At 37.7% G+C, this 23,727-nt stretch overlaps 1 protein-coding gene across 9 annotated transcripts in view; it reads right to left on the reverse strand.

Moving 5' to 3' along the window:
* Positions 1-23,727, reverse strand: part of DHX57 (DExH-box helicase 57) — a 58,901-nt gene that overhangs the window by 32,279 nt on the left and 2,895 nt on the right. For 4 of the 9 annotated variants that reach the window (XR_003682220.2, XM_007103443.3, XM_007103442.3 and 1 more), the window contains 8 exons: positions 16,096-16,313; positions 10,254-10,412; positions 9,062-9,247; positions 7,931-8,769; positions 6,196-6,374; positions 4,269-4,390; positions 2,778-2,973; positions 2,109-2,233 (listed from right to left, as the gene is read on the reverse strand). Coding sequence is in view for 8 of the 9 variants with exons in the window: in XM_007103443.3 (XP_007103505.1) it covers positions 2,109-2,233; positions 2,778-2,973; positions 4,269-4,390; positions 6,196-6,374; positions 7,931-8,769; positions 9,062-9,247; positions 10,254-10,412; positions 16,096-16,307 (2,018 nt within the window). In the remaining variant the exon portion in view is untranslated. Of the gene's footprint in view, positions 1-2,108; positions 2,234-2,777; positions 2,974-4,268; positions 4,391-6,195; positions 6,375-7,930; positions 8,770-9,061; positions 9,248-10,253; positions 10,413-16,095; positions 16,314-23,727 lie in introns of those variants that run through there. The other 5 variants (XM_007103444.4, XM_055089131.1, XM_007103446.3 and 2 more) reach the window with 4 other exon arrangements.

Raw genomic sequence — 23,727 nt, forward strand, 5'->3', positions numbered from 1 at the left:
GCTCCCAATTCATCACACCACCACCCCCTATTTTCTGCCTTTTTCAGTCAGAGCTAGCAAATATTCCCCTACTTTTTCTTATAATTTGTATACTCCATTCCCAAAGACTGGTATTTGTAAATGTTCAAATCTCCCTTCTCCAGTGTGTAATTTATCTTTATTTGGATGTGAAAATACTTTGTTTTTAACTGTTGATATTCTATAGGTCATTAGGTTTTATAAAAATCTCTTTTTGAGAACATCATTGCAGCCAGGAACCAGATCCAGTGCTATCCTCCAGTTTCACTGAGTTTGTGGAAGTATAAATGTTATGAAACCCAAAGGTATTCTTTATGTTCAAAATTACATTGGATATAATTTCCCCTAAAATTAAAAATTTATTTTTACAATACAATCATTTAAATATCATTAGTTTGGCTGAATGTTTTATTTGATTCCCTCTTCCAGGTTGTTCAGTGATTCTGTTAAAATAAATTCTTTCAAATGTTCATTTCAACATTTAGGTGCAAAGTGACATTATTTACCATTTATTTTTTTCCCCACTGTTTTCTGGAGTCTCTACGTAAAGATTATTTGCCCCTCAAAGATTTTCAGTGTTTTCTATATAGCTACTTAAAATTTATTATTGTCTTGTTCTAGGAAATATTTCTTTTTATTTTGATCTATTCTTTTTATTCTTTTTAAAATTTTTTTGCCACGTCGCACTGCTTGCAGGATCTAAGTTCCCTGACCAGGGATCAAGTCCGGGGCCCTGGCAGTGAAAGCACTGAGTATTAACCACTGGACCACCAGGGAATTCCCTGATATATTCTTTTTATATAAAAATCTTTTTCTTTAGTTTCAAATTTCTTTATATTTCTTAATTACTACTATATTAGTGTATTTATTTCTTCTAACAAATAGTCTTCTGTTTACATGTTTTCCCTGTTCATTTTTAAAAAACTTTTTACCAGCAATAGCTGGGACCTCTTTTCACGTTTGTTTCTTTTTTTTAGTTTTGCTATGGTCTATTTTCTGCTTCTCTGTCAGCCCATCAACTTTACTTAGACTTTCTTCTTCTCAAGATATTTATAATAATACAGTCCTTTTTGGGAAAGCCTCATGATTTGCAAAGGATCATCTCTCTTTTTCCCACTACTTTTTTACTACTTTAGAGCATGATCTACATGACAAACTATGATCAATGCCATGTATTTACCTGGCCCTTCATTTTAAAATATTGAGAATTTTGATTTTATACCTTGACCCTTTAATGACTTCTAATTCCATTAAAGTAAAATCCAAATGCTTTACTATTAATGGGGCATAGTCTCCTGCTTTTTTTAGCTGTCACTTTTCCCCTCATTCACTACATACCAGCTGCACTGGCCTTCCTCCAGTTTTTGGACTCATGAAGCCCTTTACCACTGCAGAGTCCTTGCAAATGCTGACCTTGCCCTCATATGTCTCATGAGACTCCTTTTCATACTTCTGTTTTTAATTTAAATGTAATCTCTTCAGAGATATAATCTCTGATTATCTCATGGCTCTCTCCCCCCAAACACAGCATCCTGTTTATTCTTTTATGGTACTTATTCCAATTTGTAGTTATTTACTTATTTATTTACCTGTTCATTATTTGTTTTTCCTACCAGACCATAAGAGACAAAGGAGAAACATTTATGTTTGTTCACTACAGTATCCCCAGCAATTAATAGGCCACTTGGCACTTAATGCAGGCTCAATAAATATATGAATGAATGTCAGGACTAAATGACTGAGCAAATGCACAAAGAAGGAAGCACATATTGACCAATCCATCAGCTATAGCAAGCATTACATCTGATATTCCTGCTAAGTACAGCACCCAGCTCAGCATGGTGCCTCTTGCTAGACGATGTCCATCTAATAGGATGACCCTTCCAGTGATGAACATGTGCTCTCCTAGCATTTTTCATGTCACAGACTCTGAAGACCAGGAAGGCAGTTCCTCTTCTCTATCTTAAGCCTTCCCTATGGCAATTACCATTACTAGCTCTAAGGAACTTGACTGGAAGCAGAATAAAATTCTTTCAGCCATGTCTTCATTTGATGTGTGTGGGTATTCACTTGGAAAATCTTTGCCTTACCTTTCTTCTGTCCTCTCATGGACTTCATCAACAATGATATGGGTGATTCCTTGTAGGGCTGTGTCCCCCTCTAGCCTTCTTAGCAGCACCCCTGTGGTGCAGTATAACAGTCTGGTGGCTGAGGACTTACACAAAAAAGGGCAAAGAAAGCTTTAATGAACTTTCTGAAAAAAGGAAACACTTTCCTGGCAAAGCCATTTTTAATGGATAGGGATAAAGAATACTGAAAACACCAGCAGTTCTATTTTAATATAAACCAAGAAACTAAACGCATAGTTTCTTGCTGGCAACAACAAAAGCTTTTCTACTTTACATCAAAATTTTAAGACTCATAGAAAGCATTCAAAAATTATTATAAAACATAAAAATAACAGTGAGTGATGAAATCAATTCTGAATTTGTTCATTCCATATTTGGTTAAATGGATTAAGTCCCTGTTTAGGAACAAAGCAGCACCTACTAGATCACTTCTGCCAATAAAGAATAGAAGGTCTTTACAGAGGAAATTAAGTACGCCCCAAAAAGAGTTTAAACCAAAATATTTCTAAAAGGACTTCAGCCCTATTGAAGTATATATTCCAACTTGCCCAGAATCTCCAGACCCCAAGAGCTCTTTATACTTGAAAATTGTAAATTTCTGTCATCAGGAAATAAGAAAAGCATACAAACCTTGACACTTTCTAACCGGATCTGGTATCCCACAGTCAGACCCACTCTCTCTGCTCTTTCTTTAGCAACGCGTTCGGCGACAGAGATCGCAGAGATTCGTCGGGGTTGGGTACAGATGATGTTAGCCACCTTCTCAGGTGGTCCATTCAGAGAATCATCCAGAATAAACTGTGGAATCTGTGTGGTTTTCCCACATCTGTATGTCAAAACAAATAAGTCCTAAAATAAGAGTTTTCAAGTGCGCTAGTTAACTAAAGAAGCAATCATATCCAGTGAGGAAAGTAAGAAGCTAATTAGAATAGAAGTTGTTCAGCTTCATCTATCTTCTAAACCTACCTACTGACTTATTACCTATAGCTGATAACTCCTAGGAATTTGCACTTAGGTTAACAGGGCAATCAAATAATAGTTTACTATTATTTGTAAAACGGGGACTACTGAATAAACATTAGGTTAAGGTCTATAAATGCCTCCAGGAACGTGAACTCTACATATGAATCCTAAAGAAACAGGAATATTATCTTATGATTATTAAAATACTTTATATTTTTCCCATTGGTGTGGTATTTCTTTGGCTATACCAAAGTACTGACTGAGGTTAAAAAGATAAGAAACTGCGGGGCTTCCCTGGTGGCGCAGTGGTTGCGCGTCCGCCTGCCGATGCAGGGGAACCGGGTTCGCGCAAAAAAAAAAGATAAGAAACTGGAAGATACAAAGTTACTACCATATCTGTGAGTCTGGGCACAAATGTAATTATTAAATTGAAGACCCTTGAATACAGAACTAGATTAAGCCTGCAACTTGTCCCTGCCAAATAGGTTTGGATAACATATGGAGAGTGTGGAACAGGAAAAATAATGTACCCGAAGTTGTTCTTAAACAAAAGCTTTAAGGAAATCAGAATAAATTTAGAAAATTTATTTCTGAAGTTTCAAGCTAAATGTTCTGGAACTGTCCTTTACATTTTAAAATGGGCCTTGTTGGGCTTCCCTGGTGGCGCAGTGGTTAAGAATCCGCCTGCCGATGCAGGGGACACGGGTTCGAGCCCTGGTCTGGGAAGATCCCACATGCCGCGGAGCAACTAGGCCCGTGAGCCACCACTACTCAGCCTGCGCGTCTGGAGCCTGTGCTCCACAGCAAGAGAGGCCACGATAGTGAGAGGCCCACGCACTGCGATGAAGAGTGGCCCCCGCTCGCCGCAACTAGAGAAAGCCCTCACACAGAAATGAAGACCCAACACAGCCAAAAATAAATTTGAAAAAAAAAAAATCCTAAATTTCTGAGTTTTGTTTGTATTTTTGTAATTTGGCTCTATTGGCTACAGTTGCCACATTATTTGCCTCTGTGAAATATTATTTGATATTTGACAGGAAAAAGCACAAATAACACCAGCAACTGTTTTTTTTTTTTAAAGTAGAACTGGTGGTGGTAACCAGGGCACACACCGTATTTATAGATGAAAGCTGCATTACAAATAAATCACATTCTTACCCAGTCATACCACTTATAACAAGCACTTGGTGCTTGCTCAACAATTTAAGAATGTTTTCTCTTTCTTCCCAAGCAGGGAGTAATTGTCTTTCTTGCAGAATTGACTGGAACTGTCTGGAGACCTAATAAAATAAAAGATAAGACATCAGTCTGGTTACTTGCAATCACCTTTCACAAAGCTCTGAATGTGGAATCCCATAGTTAGACCTACCCTTTCTGCTCTTTCTTCACCAATTTGTTTAGAGACAGAAAGTGCAGATTTGTTGGGGGTTGGATGCTGGTGACTTTAGTCAGAAGGCTGTTCAGAGAATCAGCCAGAATAAGCTGTGGGATCTGTGTGGCTTTCCTACATCTGAATGAACTGAAGGATCTTATAAGAGAAATAACTCCTCTTGCTTAGCACCTATCCAGCTCTTTTTGTAAGTCTCTATACTAGCACTGTTCAACAGAACTTTCCGTGCTGATGGAAATGTTCTGTTTGCGCTGTCCAACATAGCAACCTCTGGCTACATGTGGCTGTTGAGCACTTGAACTGTGATCAGTGCTATCAAGGACCTGAATTTTTTATTTTATTTAATTTTAATAAATTTAACTTTAAATAGCTACACGTGGCTAGGGGCTACCATACAAGACAGTGTAGTTCTACACAGTATCAGATTTTTACCAAAATCACTAACAGTAACAGCACTCACTAAATGGTTTTTTTTTTAACATCTTAAATATATACAATTTTTATCTGTCAAGAATAAATAAATAAAAATAAACTGGTATGGATTTATAGATTTCTTTTTTTAAAATTCCTGGGTTATAATCCAATACTGTTCTTTTTTTAAAAATCCTGGGTTATAATCCAATACTGCACATCCAATACCTACGATATAATCCAATTTATTTTGTTGCTCTCATTATTTCATTTTGGCCATTGGGAGCTTTTCCAGGTTGATTCCTGAGTCCTTCTGACATGCCCTCATCTTTTTTGTTTTGTTTTGTTTTGTTTTTGAATAATCCCTCATTTAAAGGGTTCCTTTTGGCCAATCACCACATCTATGTAACTCAGTTTGACATCTAATGGCCAATGCTATAAACATTGTATTGTAGGTTAAAACTGTGGATGTATTTTTGACTAATGTAAGAAATTTATACTAACATTTATATTAACATACACATTTTCTGCATGTAATTTTATCACCTCTAAACACACTGTTCAAACTGAATGTATAATTTTTTATTTCCACCATCTTATTATTTATGGTGCGATTGTCTAGTCAATTTGACATTCTATGGGTGTTGCGGTACATATGTACTAGTGTTATATACACTCTGTCAAAAATCAGAATCACAGAACTTTAGAATTGGAAGGGCCTTAGATAGCATCTAATCTAATCCCCGAACTGGTTAAGCACCTAGTCTTTATCCTCCATCCAACTCTGCCCTAATACTTCACTTATGAGTTCTTTTAAAATAATCTTATTTTTACCCCTGAATGGGGTAAAAACAACTTTGAAAACAGAGAGAATTAGCTTGAAACCCTGTGTCGCCACTTACCAGCTATGTGACCTTGGGCAAATTATTTATCCTGTGAGCCTTTGAAATGGGGTAAGAGTCCCTCCTTATCCTTCTCCTTTTCTATACTGTTATTTCTAATGTAAATCACAGTACTACTTTTCCTTTCATCTATCAGATTTCTGTCATAGTAACAAAGCCACATGATTCTCAGAATATTTGGTATATATATGTTTCATTTTCATCAGCCATTGGATTTTCCAAAACTATCTAGAACATGCATGTGGCATGCAGAAACTTTGACCAATCAGAGTAAAAGAGAACTGAAAGTATACCATGGAGAGTAGCCAAAGCTTCCTAATTCCTAATCCCTTCATCCATACATTAGGGAGGCAATGTTAGCCATTCTCTCAGAATACCCTACCTGTTTTATTCGGAACTGCTTGCAGATTTTGACATTTTCAGCATGTACTGATTTTGCTTGCCAGTCATATCTTTTGGAAATCTTTTTCTTAAGGTTGACATAGCTTTCATTCTCCACCATAACTGGTGCAGGACCTTCATCCTCATCTGTCTCCTCCTCAGGCTCTGATTCTTTTTCAACTTGAAGGGGATAAAAGGAAACATTTTCGATATGGAGCCCTTTCTTTAGCAGGGAAAAGTCACTATCTAACAAAGTAACAACAACAAAAAAATCATAAAATGGAGAAAAAGTTAAAGCTTGAATAAAGCAAGTTTGTTCATTTCCACACTACTACTTCTACTGCTAAATAACTTAAAATGCATCTCCAAATAAACTTTAATCAAGTGTAAGTGGCTTTGGTTAAACCAAATTAAAAACAAAGAAAAGAAAATCATGCCCTGCCTTGTTAATCCAGTAGACTCTGTACATTCAGGAATTAACTGAAAGTTTCAAATATTTGCAAGTGTACCTACAATTCCATGACACAAAATAACCCAAATGTCTATCATATGATGAATCAATAAATGAAATGTGGTATGTCCATATAATGGAATAGTATTCAGTAATAAAAAGGAATGAAGTACTGATACATGCTACAACATGGATGAACCTTGAAAACATTATGCTAAGTGAAAGAAGCCAATCACAAAAAGCCACATATTTACTATATGATTCCATTTGCATGAAATGTCCAGAACAGGCAAATCCATAGAGACAGAATATAGACTCATGGTTGTTAGAGGTTGGGGGAAGGGAGAAATGAGGAATTGACTTGCTAACAGGTACAGAGTTTCTTTCTGGGGTGATGAAAACGTTCCAGAGTTAGACAGTGGTTATGGTTGCACAACTCTGTTAATATACTAAAAACCACTGAATTGTACACTTCAAAAGGGTAAATTTTATGATGTGTAAATTATATCTTAATAAAGCTATTATCTTAAAAAAAAAGTTCACGACACACAGTTTGTCACTTCTTGAGGAATACACCTGAGTGCTAGAACTCGCTGCAGGCTGGGAGCGAGTCAAGGGGCCAGTGAGGGAACCTAGCCGGCTGTCCGGCATCTGCATCTCGGTGCAGTTTCACTGTTCTCTACCTGTTGACATTTACCTAGGAACTCCTGGGAAATAATAAAACTTGCTGCTCTGAAAGAAAGGTGGCAAAAAATAAGAGAGATCCTACGGTGAACTTTGAAAGGGGGGTTACTTGCGATGTAAGAATCTGTACGGCACACTTGGATCTGGAGGAAGCCAGAGGCTTGTACAAACATTTCTCTGTTTGAGGATTTAGGGACCCATAAAGAGAGACATCCCCTAATGACTTTTGGGGGTCTAGCGTACTAAAAGCAGGAGGGTATGGATGGTGGTATAGAAAGAGAAGTATCTCTAAAAACTCATTTTAAAGTAATCCTATATACAATAACAGAAGTAATCACATGAAACCAAATGGATTACACGAAACAGACTTTTCTGGAAGGATGCTTTAAGGTTCTTCCAGCCCTCGACTGCAAGAATAAACTTATACATCACTACAAACTTTCAATTCAGGGAGCCAGAACACAGTGACAGAATTAGGCCTTACAAGTAAAGTCAGGTCATAGGTCAGGGGAGATCCTATACCAGCCCTCAGAGCCTCTGATTGCTGTAATCCGTCATTCCAAATCCCGCTTCCACAACACCTCATCAATGACTTACGTACCTTCTGGAATTTGATTTGAAAGAAACGAATTACTTGGAATCACTTGTTTACGACAGACAGGATTATTTATTCTGGTCCCAGAGGATCCTGGCAGAAAGTTCACAGGAGGGACACTGTACTTGTGATGGGTATATGTTAGTAACTTGGCTATTTCTGATTCTTCCTCTAAAAGGGTTATCAAAGAATATACAACAGGTTCTGAAGTTTCGGCAAATGTCAAGGCCTTGCCATAAAGGAACTCAGAAATATGTAAACGACAAGCCAGAGGTAGATTCTCATTGGTGGAATAAAATGCCACAAGGGGAGCTTGGTAGGGGTATTTGTGGTCTTTAGAAAATCGAATTTCAAGTTCGTATAAAAAAGATGCATCTTCAACAGCATTTAGATGGGAATCATCTACACTTCTTTCTGCTCTTCCAACAATTTGATTTGGGGGCACTTCATGTTTGAATTTGCACTTTGATCCAAATTTGCAATTTCCTTTGAGGTAAAATTTACAGATTTCAAGTGACGTCTCCTGTATATTTTTGGTACTTTCCTTTTGCTTGGATTTGCAGAATTTACTCGTCAAATACCCCAGTTCTAATCCAATGGTCCAGACTCTGTTCTGAATTCTTTCTATAAATTTTTCTCCACAGATTGACTTGAGAGCAAAGGCCTCTTCCTGTCGCTGTTCCACACACTCATCCAAGCTTATACGCGCAACGGCCTCAGAGATCTTCATCCTCTCTCCAAATGTCTCTGAAAAACACTGGATGAGCAGATGTTCCAGTGATGCCCCCACGTCTCCACTGCAAATTCTCAGGGCTACCTGACAGTGCTCATTGTTGAAACCATACCTGCCAAGTGAGAAGCATGACAAAAACGACTGAGTAATATCAAACCTCAAAAGAGAAATTCATTTAAATACATGTATGGGAAGGCGTAACTATACACAGGCAGGGTTTGTGTCTTGAAAAAGTGTAACTGATAATACTAACTCCTCCTTCATCTCCCTATCCTAAAAGAGAGGATACTGGGCGTATCAGGTACCGCTGGAACGCACACAACACGAAAGTATTCGAGGAGTGGTAGGTGCGTTTATAATACTTTCAGTTTCCTTCAATTTTCCCATAAATGATGACAGCAAACCTGGAAAGTTTTTGCACTGCAAATGTTGAGACTGTAAATTCTGGATGATGAGGCTCCACCAGGCCTGAGCCAGCACATTCCAAAGGATCTGAGTCGGGAACAAGGGAAGCTTCTCGTCCAGCTGACCAGTACTGCTCATCATCATAATCAGGCTCATCATCTTCTTCCTCTCCAGAAACACCTCTTCTGGCAAAAGTAACATTTTCATATATTAATTTCTACTTACCTCAAGGAAAAATTTAGTAAGAGTCTAAGAATTTAATTCAAGGAACCAAAGGACAGAGAACCCTGACCACTATTCAGTCACTGATTTAATTTTTTATTGACCTATTAATTTATATCTCGGCAAGTAACAGAATTTATTACCTGCCAGGTACTATGTTAAATGTTTTATATGTACTATCTCTTTGAAAATCTTCCCAATAACCCAGCCAGATTGGAATCTCTTTTTTTTTTTCAGATGATCAACTAAAATTTAAGAGAAGGTTAGTAACTGCCAAAGGTTATAAAGTAAAGAGCAACTAGAGATTTTAACCAAGGTAGTCTGACCCAGAGTCTGTGTTCTTAACTACAGAAGCCTTGGCTATCCTCTCTCTCTTCTCATTTATAAAAACCATTGCTATTTTTTTTTGCTTTGCTGCATAACCACCTTTCCTAAATTTAAGACAGATAAGCAATTTGTAGATAGGATGGAAACTGAGCTGTTCATGACTGACCGTTCATTAATTCTGGCAAATGGAAAGGATTAACCTCGCCAACTGAAATCACAAAGCAAAACAACCAAAAGTCTAAAACAATCTTTCTCTTAGGCAGATGGTCATGAGAAGTGTAATCATAAGACTTCATCTGATCAACTCAATATTTGCTCCTAGAACAATGCTTCTACTTGTTCACTACAAGGTTTTATTTGAAAGGTTAACAATAAAGTAACTACTGAATCCATATTAGCACTGTCCTAGAAAAAGTAAAGATGAAAAGGCGATCTGTACCATTGCTCACAGATACTGCAAAACAAACTCACTCTAAAACTGTTGCTGAATAATTATTCTTGTATTTCTCTTGGCTCACTTTCAACTAGTTATACAGCCACTACAGGATCAGTACTGATACAGTATTCCAAAGACACACAGGACCCTCACACTGCCCATGCATCTTCCTCAATATAGTAATTTACTGAAATAAAATAATTTACTCAGATCCAGCATCCGCATCTTGTTCTTGCAGGTCTCGGAGAAGAGCTTTCACTTTTTCTTGATTCTCAGAAGTCATATGTAGAGTCTGAAGGGGCGCTTTGGCTTCAGGCTTCCATTTGGGGTGTGTGTCCCCTTTTCTCACGCTACTGTTACTAGGTCTGCAAAGGACATAAGAACAAAATTACACATATATCTGTGAGCAGAACTTTTACACTCTCCTCAGGGTCCCCAAATATATATAACATGACTGGACTGTCAAATACCCTACAAAAGATGACAGTGAATGTGAAGAGATTCTCTATTTTCTACAGTATTTACCAGACTTCATTATATTGAAACTGCTGGAGAAAAACTTGATTCGATGCTTCATCATTAAATCTGGCTTCACTAACTCAAGAGTCCTCTGGAGAAAGTAATGCTATGATGACGCCTTCTGCACTAGTGGATGTTCAAAAGAAATGTGCTACATACAAAGAGTACATATTTCATTCTATTTGAGGTACTTGATCTGAAAACAACTGAGAGTCCTATCTTGTGACTATTAGGCCCTATTTTTGAAATATTTACCTAAATTATTATTTCCTGATTACAAAAATCATAATACATGTTCACTGTAGAAAAGTAGAGAACCAAGAAGAAAACAGAAGTCATCTTAAATCACATCATTCTTTTTCACATACATTTTTAATAAAATTGTACAGCACAAATAATCTTTTATAATTTGCTTTATTTCCTTATCAAAATAAAACTGTCATTTCCCCCAAATTAAATATTTTCCTACAACTTAACTTTTAAATGGTTACACATACTTACAGAGGTGCTAGAATTTATTTCACCAATCTTTCATTTTTGGAATTTAGATTTTTTTTAGGGATACTTTTTAATATTTAAAACAATAATCAGCTCTAAAGTTTAACTTTACTCTCTAAATTTCTTTTTTTCACATGGCATGTTTCATTATAAATTTTCACAAATCTAGGGAAATGGCAGAAACTTTCTCTGCATTGAAAATCCAACATATTATTGAGACTTTGAAAAGAACCACACACTTACACTCGCAAAACTGGGTAGCAAAGCAGAAAATAGAATAGACTGTGGTTTTTAACCACTTAGTTGCAACCTCTGAAAAGAAACATTAGCCCAAATTCATCATTTCCCCTTTTGGTTTAAAAAAATTTTTAATCTACAGAAATTAACACCATTTACCAAGATTCACCAATTGTTGACAGTTGCCATACTTAAATGCACACACATTTATGCCCTTCTCTTCTTATTTCTCTCTCTACACACACATATATGCATATATATATGCTCCCCCATATATGCACATGCATGTTCTGCTGAACCATTTGAATGTAAGTTGCAGGCATCACATTCACTCTTAAATACTTCAGCATGTTATTTCCTAAGAACAGAGATATACTTTTATACAACCACAATACTCTTATCACTCATAATATATTTTATATTGATATCATTTAATATATAATCCATATTCAAAGTTCCTAACTGTCTCAATCATGTCTTCTACAGATTTTCTGATTGAGTATCTAGTTTAAAATGACATTTAGTTATCTGTTTTTCAAACTCCTTTAATTTAGAATAGTTCCCCCATCTATTTCCTGGCATCGACTCTTTTGAAGCACTTAGGCTAGCTGTGTCTTGTAGAATTCTCACTATTTGGACTTGTCTGATTGTTTCCTCATGATTAGAAAAAAAAAAAAAAAGGGAGTGGGTGGGTCGGTAGGGGGAGAACTTCCATATGCTCCTATCTCATCTACCTCTTATTTGTAAACCCCTATACTTTGCCTTCCTTCCAGTTCCTAAGGATGAATCATCCTCGATCCTAAAGTCAGTCCCTCTGTATACTGTATACACAACCTCTTTAACCTCCTCAAGGAAATCATTCCAGCACTTATCCCCCACTCTGCATCATCAGATCATCAGTTCTTCATTCTCCTTTGGATCATTTCCATCAGCATACAGACATGCTATATAACATCTACCATCTTAAAAAAAAAAATCTTCCCTTTGACTGCATATCCTTCTCAAGCTACTGTCCTATCTCTCCTCCCTCCCCTGCCCTTTAGAGCAAAACTCCCTCAAAGGGTTATCTAAATCATTGTCTTTGTCACCACTTTCTTTCCTCTTCTCTCTGAAACACACTCCAATAGGGTTTTCTCCACACTAAGTATACTAAACCAAACAGCTCTCGTCAAGGTTACCCATGATATGCACATTGCCAAATCCAGTGGACAACTGTCAGAACACATTTTTCTTTTTTCTTTATATTGGCTGTGCCACGCAGCTTGTGGGATCTTAGTTCCCGACCAGGGATTGAACCTGGGGCCACAGCAGTGAAAGTCCTAACCACTGGACCACCAGGGAACTCCCAGAACACATTTTTCTTGACCTATTAGAAGCATTTTTTTACACCTTGCATATTCCCTTTAAGTATCCAATCCAATCTGATTGGATACTTCCCTTGAAAACACCTTCATTCCTTGACTTCCAGAAATAAGCTTAGTTTTCCTCCTACTTCACTGGCAACTCCTCAATCTACTTTGTCACATTTTCCTAATCTCTCTCAGTTCTAAAGCCTAGAGTGCCCCAGGGCTCAAAGTTCAGACCTCTTCTCTATATCCTATCTCATCCAGTCCCATAGCCTTAAAGCACATTTATTCCTAGAGGACTCATACATTTACTTCTCTAGCCTAGATCTTGTTCTCGAACTCCAGACATATATTAAATTGCCTATGAAATTGCCACTTGGAGTGTACCTTCTAACTGGTCTTCCTGCTTCCAACCCATATCCCCCTGTAGTCTATTCTCCACAGAGCACACTGACACAGGGCCACTAAATATGGGTGCACAGACTATACACTATGCAAAGGGTCCTAAAGTAGGGAAGGAGGGGACAGCAAACGCTAAAATCCAGGGCTTCTCTGGTGGCGCAGTGGTTGAGAGTCCGCCTGCCAATGCAGGGGACACGGGTTCGTGCCCCGGTCCGGGAAGATCCCACATGCCGCGGAGCAGCTGGGCCCGTGAGCCATGGCCGCTGAGCCTGTGCGTCCGGAGCCTGTGCTCCGCAACAGGAGAGGCCGCAACAGTGAGAGGCCCGTGTACCGCAAAAACAAAAGCTAAAATCCAGTCTATGCTCTGCTTGCCAAGACATCCATCCTGGAGCTGTAACTGCCCAAAGAAAGGGGCACCACTTTCTAATTCACATGAAGGGATATACTGAATAGCAGTAACTCTGGCTACAGTGACTGATGTCACACACACTTGCTTCAAACCCTTCAATGGCTTCCCATTTTACTCAAAGCAAAGCCGAAGTCCTTATAATGGCCTTTTTGGCCATGGCACGTGACTTGGCTCAGTCCAGTTCAAGATGCTGACAAACCTCACGGCTGGTGCTTGAAAGACAGAATTGTGGTGCTTGAAAGAAGCATTTCAGGTAGATAAGGTGTATTTGAACATGTGATGACTGATATATACAGAACAGATGTTTTTGCTTTCCTTGACCTTTCCTGGTGGTAGCAGGGGTGAACTTTTGAGAAGGTGCCAAATACCTGTGAGAACGTATGTCTGCCCCATTGAGAATGTCTGTAGAATTCAATTCCATTATTTAAAATAGTTTTTCTACTGACCAGCCCCAGCCTGAAGCTTGACACAATAACTAGAATAGCTATTCTACAACTATCCTAAGACAACTTTCTCAACTGTGCTTTCATTTTCAAAGGTTATTTTAAAATCCCATTCTTTCGACTATTCTAAAGATTATATATTCCAAAGTATCCTTTTAAAAACTTGGTTTTATGTGCTTACGATTTTTTCTATAATAAATCATTTTAATGATTATATCTGACCCCTTTGACAGAAAACAGATCAATGGATTCCTAAGGATCAGGGAGGAGTGTGTTGCAAAGGGCATGGGGGAGTTTTGAAGAACTGTTTATGGCGATGATTGCATTTGTCAAATTTTAGGTTGAGTTTTACTGAACGTAAGTTACACTTCAATGAACATGACTTTTAAAACTTAAAAACAAACAGAAACAAGCAAAATCCTTATAATGGCCTATAACATCCTATACAGTATAGTCTCTCAAATCTAACTGCCTACCACTTCTTACCCATCCATGCCAGCCACATGGCTTCCTTGCCATCTCCTAAATCTTCCAAGCACACTCCTGCCTTAGGAACTGTGCACCTGCTGTTCCCTCTACCTTGAACGTTCTTCCTTTAGATAGCGTCACAGCTTATCCTTCACTTCTTTCTTGTCCTGGCTCAAATGACACATCATTAAAGAAGTCTTCTCTGATCACTCCATAGAAAACAGCAACAAGCAATCTATTTCAGTATTTTCTATCCCTTTATCCTTTATTTTTCTCCATAGCACTTACCATCTGACCTATTATTATACCTTTGTTTATGGTCTTTATACCTCAAACCTCCTTCTATGAAGACAAGGACAATATTCTATTCATCGCTGTAATCCTGGTTCCTAAAACAGTGCCTGGTGCATGGTAGACACTGAGTAAATATTTCCTGCATGAATGAATGTCTAAGACTCTAAGAACCTATAAAGTCAGTGTTTTCAGAAAGAATGGAGCTGCATCTAACTCAGGATTTAGGTTCTTAAGTCAGCAGCTAAGGTGAAAGTATAGTTTTAGATTATTCTGGAAGATTCCTTAAAAAAGTGTCAAGTTTGAGACTGATACCTTATCTCTCAGTATGTCCAAAATGACCATTTTTCATTTAGAATGGAAAAATAATGTAGATTCTCTGGTTGCATACCAGGTGAAATATTTGATTATGGTAGAGACCATGTATAAGAAATATATATTTAAACATTAATATCACATACTCAGTACATCAAGAGACTTAAACTACAAAAAGCACTTGGAAACTGAGACTGACTGAGGGATGAGCACATTCGTCTCCCGTATCCTGTTCACTACGGAGCCCAGATTCATTCTGTGGCAAGTTTAACTACTTACATACTATTTGTTCTTCTTTTTCTTTTTTTCCTGAACGCATACAGTTGAATTCATTTAAGTTAAAAGCATATATGATGCAGCTGAACTTCAGCACTCACCTATATTCCTTTCTAAGTAATATTTAGTTGGGAATTATTCCCACAAAAGAGTGTGTTTATGTATGTGTGTATATACACAGCTCTAAAGAAGTCTCTCCATCTCTAAAAATTCAAGTAAACAGCTTGAAGTGCAATTTGAGAAACAATGAGAATTTTATATTTATACTGCATAACATGCAGTAGTAAAATCTTTACTTTCATTAAGCATGCATTAGAATTATCAGAATTTATTCACTAATTAAAAGTTGAACATGAGAAAAGCCTGGGTATGATATCTACCACTGGTAATCACATGAAGCTCCAGTAAATATGTGGTTGATCTGGTTGGAAAATAGATAATTCATCAACTAGACAGATGGAGTATAGCCAGATCTCATTTGGGGACCTTCAAATTACAATGCCTAAGAACTACTTAAAATAATTTTCATCACCTTCACCATTTCCAATATTTACTTTCCTAGTAATACTGATTACAGTAACAATATTATACTCAATTCACAGTGTCATGTGAAAGTTAAAGTTAACTTCAGATTTCAAAGCACCACCCCCATCCCCAGCCCAACAAAAGGTGTTATTTGCCATCATGCCTTTAGAAAAGGTTACAAAGAGGGGGCTTTAAAACAAGAGGAAGATAACTTGGCCAGAATTACTTGGCATTTTCCCCCTTTGTCTTAGTCATCTGTTGTCCACAGATCAGGAATTGATACTGTTTTCACATTTGAATATTCAAAGAGTATAATGACCTGGATGAACGCCTTGATTCATTGAAGATACAAAAGTCATCGCCATCATCCCAAATTCTACTTGAGGCCTTTCTATTGCCACCAATGCCACCGCCACCGCTGCCACCCCCATGAGATTTACTAGCATGACTTCTGCCTCCTCTTCCTCCTCTGGAAGACCCCTTTCCACCTCCTTTCCCTGGCTTGCCTTTTCTTCTTACTGAAGAACTCATTTTCACCTGCAAGAGAAAAAAGTAATACAGACATTATAAAAATCAGACAAGCATAATAATCCTTTGTTTGTCAAAGTTATGGATATAGCCCATTTTAAAGAAAAAAAGGAAAATGCATACTTTAAAAGGGCCAGTTTAGGAGAAGCATGGATAAACTGCTTCACAAAAGATTTACAAGCATATCCCCCTCAGGATTAATATTTAGTGAGCTTCTCTGACACAGATTTCTTAACCAGGATGTGCATCAGAAACACATGGAGAAGTTTCAAATCATACATAGGGTGTGTAGGGTCCAATGCTACATTCTGACCTGGTTAGGTCTTGCATAGGGTTTAAAAAACTCTAGTTGAGAAGAGATGTTTTCATGTATTTAATACATAATTTGATAAGTAAAATTTATATTTACATATACACTTGCAGAAACACAGCCCTAGCTCAGAGACTTTGCCTGGGGGAAGTAAAACTGTGGAGTTTCGTATGCGATCAAAGTTAAGATGTTATCAGCTTAAAATAGAATGTTACAACTAAAAGATGTTTTATGTCAGTCCCATGGTAAAAAGCAAAAATACAAATCAAAACAAAACAAATTACACAGCAAAAATCTATAGTAGATACATAAAAGATAATGAGGAAGGAATCAAAGCATACCACTACAGAAAATCATCAAATCACAAAGGAAGACAGCAAGAGAGAAAGAAAGAAACAAAGGATCTATAAAACACCCAGGAAACAACAATCAAAATGGCAATAGTAAGCCCTTACCTATCAATAATTACTTTAAATGTAAATGGACTAAATTCTCCCATCAAAATACACAGAGTAGCTGAATGGATTAAAAAAACAACACTAGGGACTTGCCTGGTGGCGCAGTGGTTAAGAATCCACCTGCCAATGCAGGGGACACAAGTTCGAGCCCTGGTCTGGGAAGATTCCATGTGCCGCAGAACAACTAAGCCATGCGCCACAACTACTGAGCCTGTGCTCTAGAGCCCGCAAGCCACAACTACTGAGCCTGTATGCTACAACTACTGAAGCCCTCGTGTCTAGAGCCCATGCTCCGCAACAAGAGAAGCCACCACTATGAGAAGCCCATGCACCACAACGAAGAGTAGACCCCGCTCACCGCAACTAGAGAAAGCCTGCATGCAGCAACGAAGACCCAATGCAGCCAAAGATAAATAAATAAAATTTTAAAAAGTTAAAAAAAAACAAGACTCAACTACATGCTGCCTACAACAGAATCACTTCAGATTTAAAGACACACATAGACTGAAACTGAAGGTATGTAAAAGACAGTAAATGCACATGGAAACCAAAAGACAGCAGGGTAGCTATACTTAGACAAAATAGCCTTTAAGTCAAATACTGTAACAAGAGACAAAGATCATCATATAACGATAAAGGGGTCAATTCATCAAGGGAATCTAACAATTGTAAGTATTTATGCTCCCAACATCAGAGCACCTAAATATATAAAGCAAATATTAACATAATTGAAGAAAGAAATAGACAGCAACACAAAAATAATAAGGGACTTTAATACCACACTTTCAACAATGGTCAGATAATCCAGAAAGAAAAATCAGTAAAGAAATATTGGACTTGAACTATTTAAGCCAAATGGACCTAACAGACATACACAGAACATTCCATTCAAAGCAGGAGACTACATTTTCTTCTCAAATGCACATGGAATGTTCTCTAGGATAGATCATATCTTAGGCTATAAAACAAGTCTTGACAAACTTAAGAAGACAAATCAGATCAAGCATCTTTTCTAACCACAATGGTATGAAACTAGAAATCAATAACAGAAGGAAAACTGGAAGACTCATAAATATGTAGACATTAAATAACATGCTCCTGAACAACCAATGGGTCAAAGACAAAATCAAGAGGGAAATTTTAAAATATCTTCAAACAATTGAAAGTGGAAACACAACCTACCAAAACTTATGCGATGCAGCAAAAGGAGTTCTAAGAGGACAGTTTAGAGCAATAAATGTTTACGTTACGAAAAAGAAAAGATCTCAAATAAACAATCTAAATTTACACCTCAAGGAACCAGAAAAAGGAAGAACAAACTAAGCCCAAACTAAGCCAAACTAACTACACCCAAACTAAGTCCAAAGTTAGTAGTATACATAATAGGAGCACCAGAAGGATAGTGGGGAGAGAGAGAGAGAAAAGAGCAGAAAAAATACTAAAAGAAATAACAGCAGAAGACTTCTCAAATTTATTGAAAGACAATAACCTACACAGCCAGGAAGCTCTAAGGAGTCCAAGTAGGATACACCCATAGATCCCTAAACAGACACAGCATGTAAAAATGCTGAAAGTTAAAGACAAGGAGAAATCTTGAAAGCATTTAGAGAAAAACAACTTGACACTTACAGATATAAACCCAGTAAGATTAACAGTTGACTTTCTGGCAGAAATGACGGAGGCCAGAAGGCAGTGACATAATACATTCAAAGGACTTAAAGAACTGTCAACCAATAATCCTATATCCAGAAAAGCTATCTTTCAAGAATGAAGGTGAAATTAAAATTTTCTCAGATGAAAGCAGAGAATTTGTTGACAGCAGACCTGCTTTACAAAAAAATACTAAAAGCAGCTCTTCAAGCTGAAGCAAGTGACCCTAGATGATAATGTGAATCCACACAAAAAACAAGGAGCAACAATAAAGGTAATTATGTAATTACAAAAAAACCTCCAACAACCCCCTCCCCTCAAAACCAACAAAACAGTTTAAATGTATATTTTTCTCCTTTCTTCACATAACTGATTTAAAAAGCAATTGTACAAAATAATATGTACATAATGTAATATTGGACCTGTGATGTACAGAAATGTAATATATTTGCCAATAACAGAACAAAGCAGATCAGTGGGAGCATAGTTGTATTGGGTTAAGAAAATGACTACAAAAAAAAAAAAAAAAAATTAAAGAAAATGACTACAGATGGTAAAGTAATAACTATAACAATGTACAGCTGGGGAAGCAACCTAAGTGTCCATTGACAGATGAATGGATAAAGAAAATGTGGTAATATATACACAATGGAATATCACTCAGCCATAAAAGAGAATGAAATAATGCCATTAGCAACAACATGGATGGACCTAGAGATTATCATACTAAGTGAAGTAAGTCAGACAGAGAAAGACAAATATCATATGATATTGCTTTATAAGGAATCTAAAAAAAGTGATACAAATGAACTTATTTACAAAACAGAAATGGACCCACAGACATAAAAAATAAACTTATGGTTACTGAAGGGGGAAGGGGGGAGGGGTAAATTAGGAGTTTTGGATCAAAATATACACACTACTATATATAAAATAGATAAGCAATAAGGACCTATTGTATAGCACAGGGAACTATACTCAGTATCTTATAATAACCTATAATGGAAAAGAATCTAAAAAGGAATATAAATACACACACACACACACACACACACACACACACGTATAACTAAATCACTTTGCTGTACACCTGAAACTAACACAACATTTTAAATCAACTACGCTTCAATAAAAAAAATAGAAAAGAATGTACAGTTGCATTTGTAATATTAATAGATGTAATATGTACAACAATAATACTGCAAAAAGGAGGGGAAAGGAATACAGCTGTATGAGAGTAACATTTCAATACACTACTAAAATTGAGCTAGTATAAATGTGAAGCTGATTCTGATATGTCAAGATGTACAAGATAAACCCTTGGGCAGTCACTAAAAAACAAAACAAAAACTCAAAAAAATATCGTGAAAAAATCATTAAAGAAATTAAAATACTGAATTATAAAATGTTCATTTGATAATGCAAAAGAAAGCAGTAAAGTAGGAACAGAGAAACAAAATAGACAAGAGACATATAGGCAACAAAAAGTAGAAGGGTAAATGTAAATTCCACTACACCAATAACATTAAATGTGAATGGACTGAACAATTCAATCAAAAGACAAATTATCAGACTGTATAAAAACAAGAACCAACTATATGCTATCACTTTAAATTCAAAGATACAAATAAATGAAAAGTAAAAGGATGGAAAAAGACAAATCATGCAAACAGCAAGCACAAGAAAGCTGGAGTGACTATGCTAATATCAGATGAAATAGACTTTAAAGCAAAAAATGTTAGAGATAAAGAAGAACATTTCATAATGATAAGAGAGTCAATCCATGAGGAAGATATTAACAATTACAAATATACTGCACCTAATAACAGAGCACCAGAATACATAAAGCAACAACTGACAGAAATGAACAGAGAGGACTTCCGTGGTGGCGCAGTGGGTAAGAATCCACCTGCCAATGCAGGGGACACGGGTTTGAGCCCTGGCCCAGGAAGATCTCACATGCCACGGAGCAACTAAGCCCGTGCACCACAAGTACTGAGCCTCCATGCCACAACTACTGAAGCCCGTGTGCCCTAGAGCCCACGCGGCTCAACTACTGAGCCCATGCACCACAACTACTGAAGCCTGCAAGCTCTAGGGCCTGCATGCTACAACTACTGAAGCCCGTGAACCTAGAGCCTGTGCTCCGCAACAAGAGAAGCCACTGCAATGAGCAGCCCATGCACTGTAATGAAGAGTAACCCCTGCTCGCTGCAACTGGAGAAAGCCTGTGGTGTAGCAACAAAGACCCAGTGCAGCCAAAAAAAAAAAAAAAAAAAAAAGAAATGGACAGAGAAATAGACAATGCATAACAGTAGGAAACTTCAATACCCACTTTCAGCAATGGTAAAGAACAACTACTGTGAGTCCCCTACATACGAACGCATTCTGTTCTGAGAGCTCATTCGTAAGTCCAATTTGTTCGTAAGTCCAACAAAGTTAGCCTAGGTACCCAACTAACACAATCGGCTATATACTGCTGCTGCTTTTTTTTGTGTGTGTGTGGTACGCGGGCCTCTCACTGTTGTGGCCTCTCCTGTTGCGGAGCACAGGCTCCGGATGCGCAGGCTTAGTGGCCATGGCTCACGGGCCCAGCCGCTCCACTGCATGTGGGATCTTCCCGTACTGGGGCACGAACCCGTGTCCCCTGCATTGGCAGGCAGACTCTCAACCACTGCGCCACCAGGGAAGCCCTATACTGCTCTTTTACACTTGCTTCTGGACATCCTGGTCTTGAAATAAAGATACTGTACTACTGTACTCTATACAGTACTGTACTGTAAAGTACACAAAAGCACAACCACATGTAGAGGATGCACACGTGACGATGTTTGCCAGACACATGAGCTAACTTATGTGATTGGACATGCAAACACATGTTCACATCTCTGAAACTTCACAACTTGAAGGTTCGTATGTAGGGGACTTACAGTAGACAGAAGGTCAATAAAGAAATAGAAGACTTGAAACACAGTATAAACCAACTAGACCTAAGAGACATCTATAGAACACTCTACCCAATAAAAATATACATTTTCCTTATGTGTATAAGGAAATTTTTCCAGGATAGACCACATGCTAGACTATAAAAAAAACCTCAATGAATTTTAAAAGACAGAAATGATACAAAGTATGTTTTGCAACCACAGTGGAATGAAATTTGAAATCAAAATCAGGGAACTATCTGGAAAACTCACAAACATGTAGAAGTTAAACTAGGTCTCTTGATAGCCCTTTCTTCAAAATCCTTCATAATTATTCATATTTATTGTTTCTTTTATCTTCCCGCCTTCCCAAAAGCTCTCTGAAGGCAAGGATTATGTCTATTTTGATTACCAATGTACCTCTAACACAGTGTCTGGCATATAGAAGAAATTCAATATGTATTTGAAGAATGGCTGAAGGTTGAATAAATGACTGATATGAGAATGGAGATTCATTTATTTATTTATTCATTCCACAAATATTTATTAAGCACTTATTATGTGCCAAGTCCTAGGGATATAACAGCAAAGACGACAAAAATTCCTGCCTCATGAAGCTTATCTTCTAGAGAGTAAGACAGACAATAACTAAATATATAATATCAGTTAAGTGCTATGAAGAAAATTAAAAACTCTGAGAGTGTTATTTTAGATAGAGCGGTCGAGTTAGAGTGGTCATCTTTCTGAGATCATATTGAGCAGACACCTGAACATTCAGAAAATGAGTCATGAAATATTTGTGAAAAGTACACCATAAGCAGAAACAACAGTTGGTGAAAAGGGGCCAAGTCCAGAACATCTTCAATGCACTGGGCTGGATGAACAGTAAGGAGTCTGGTGGGTCTGCAATATAGTGAGTAAACGAGATGAGGTCAGAAAGTAGACGGCCAAGTAGGTCCTGGGAAGAACTTTGAATTTTATTCTAAATATAATAGAAAGTCACTAGAGAGCAGAGGCAAAAGCTTGGTAGACTGACTTAGGTTTAAAAACAATTACTCTAAAAAGGAAACCCTCCTACACTGTTGGTGGGAATGTAAATTGGTAGAGCCACTATGGAGAACAGCATGGAGGTTCCTTAAAAAACTAAAAATAGAGCTACCAAATGATCCCGCAATCCCACTCCTGGGCATATATCCATAGAAAAACATGGTTAGAAAGGATACAGGCACCCCAATGTTCACTGCAGCACTGTTTACAATAGCCAAGACATGAAAGCAACTTAAATGTCTATCAACAGATGAATGGATAAAGAAAATGTGGTACACATATATAATGGAATATTACTCAGCCATTAAAAAGAATGAAATAGGGGCTTCCCTGGTGGCGCAGTGGTTGCGCGTCCGCCTGCCGATGCAGGGGAACCGGGTTCGCGCCCCGGTCTGGGAGGATCCCACATGCCGCGGAGCGGCTGGGCCCGTGAGCCATGGCCGCTGAGCCTGCGCGTCCGGAGCCTGTGCTCCGCAACGGGAGAGGCCACAACAGAGGGAGGCCCACATACCACAAAAAAAAAAAAAAAAAAAAAAAGAATGAAATAATGTAGGGGACTCCCCTGGTGGTCCAGTGGTTAAGACTGTGCTCCTAATGCAGGGGGCCCGAGTTCGATCCCTGGTCAGGGAACTAGATCCTGCATGCTGCAACTAAGAGCCCACATGCTGCAACTAAAAGAGCCCACATGTCATAGCTAAAGATCCCACACGTAGCAACTAAAGATCCCACGTGCTGCAACGAAGATCCCACGTGCTACAACTAAGACCCAGCGCAGCCAAATAAATAAATAAATAAATATTTAAAAAGAAAGAAAGAAAGAATGAAATAATGCCATTTGCAGCAACATGGATGGACATGGAGATTATCATACTAAGTGAAGTAAGTCAGACAGAGAAAGACAAATATATGATATGGCTTATATGCGGAATCTTAAAAAAGAAAGATACAAATGAACTTATTTACAAAACAGAAACAGACTCACAGACTTAGAGAACATCGTAGACTTAGAGAACAAACGTATGGTTACCAGGAGG

This window comes from Physeter macrocephalus, chromosome 12 (assembly GCF_002837175.3).
Source record: "Physeter macrocephalus isolate SW-GA chromosome 12, ASM283717v5, whole genome shotgun sequence".
Lineage (NCBI taxonomy): Eukaryota > Metazoa > Chordata > Mammalia > Artiodactyla > Physeteridae > Physeter > Physeter macrocephalus.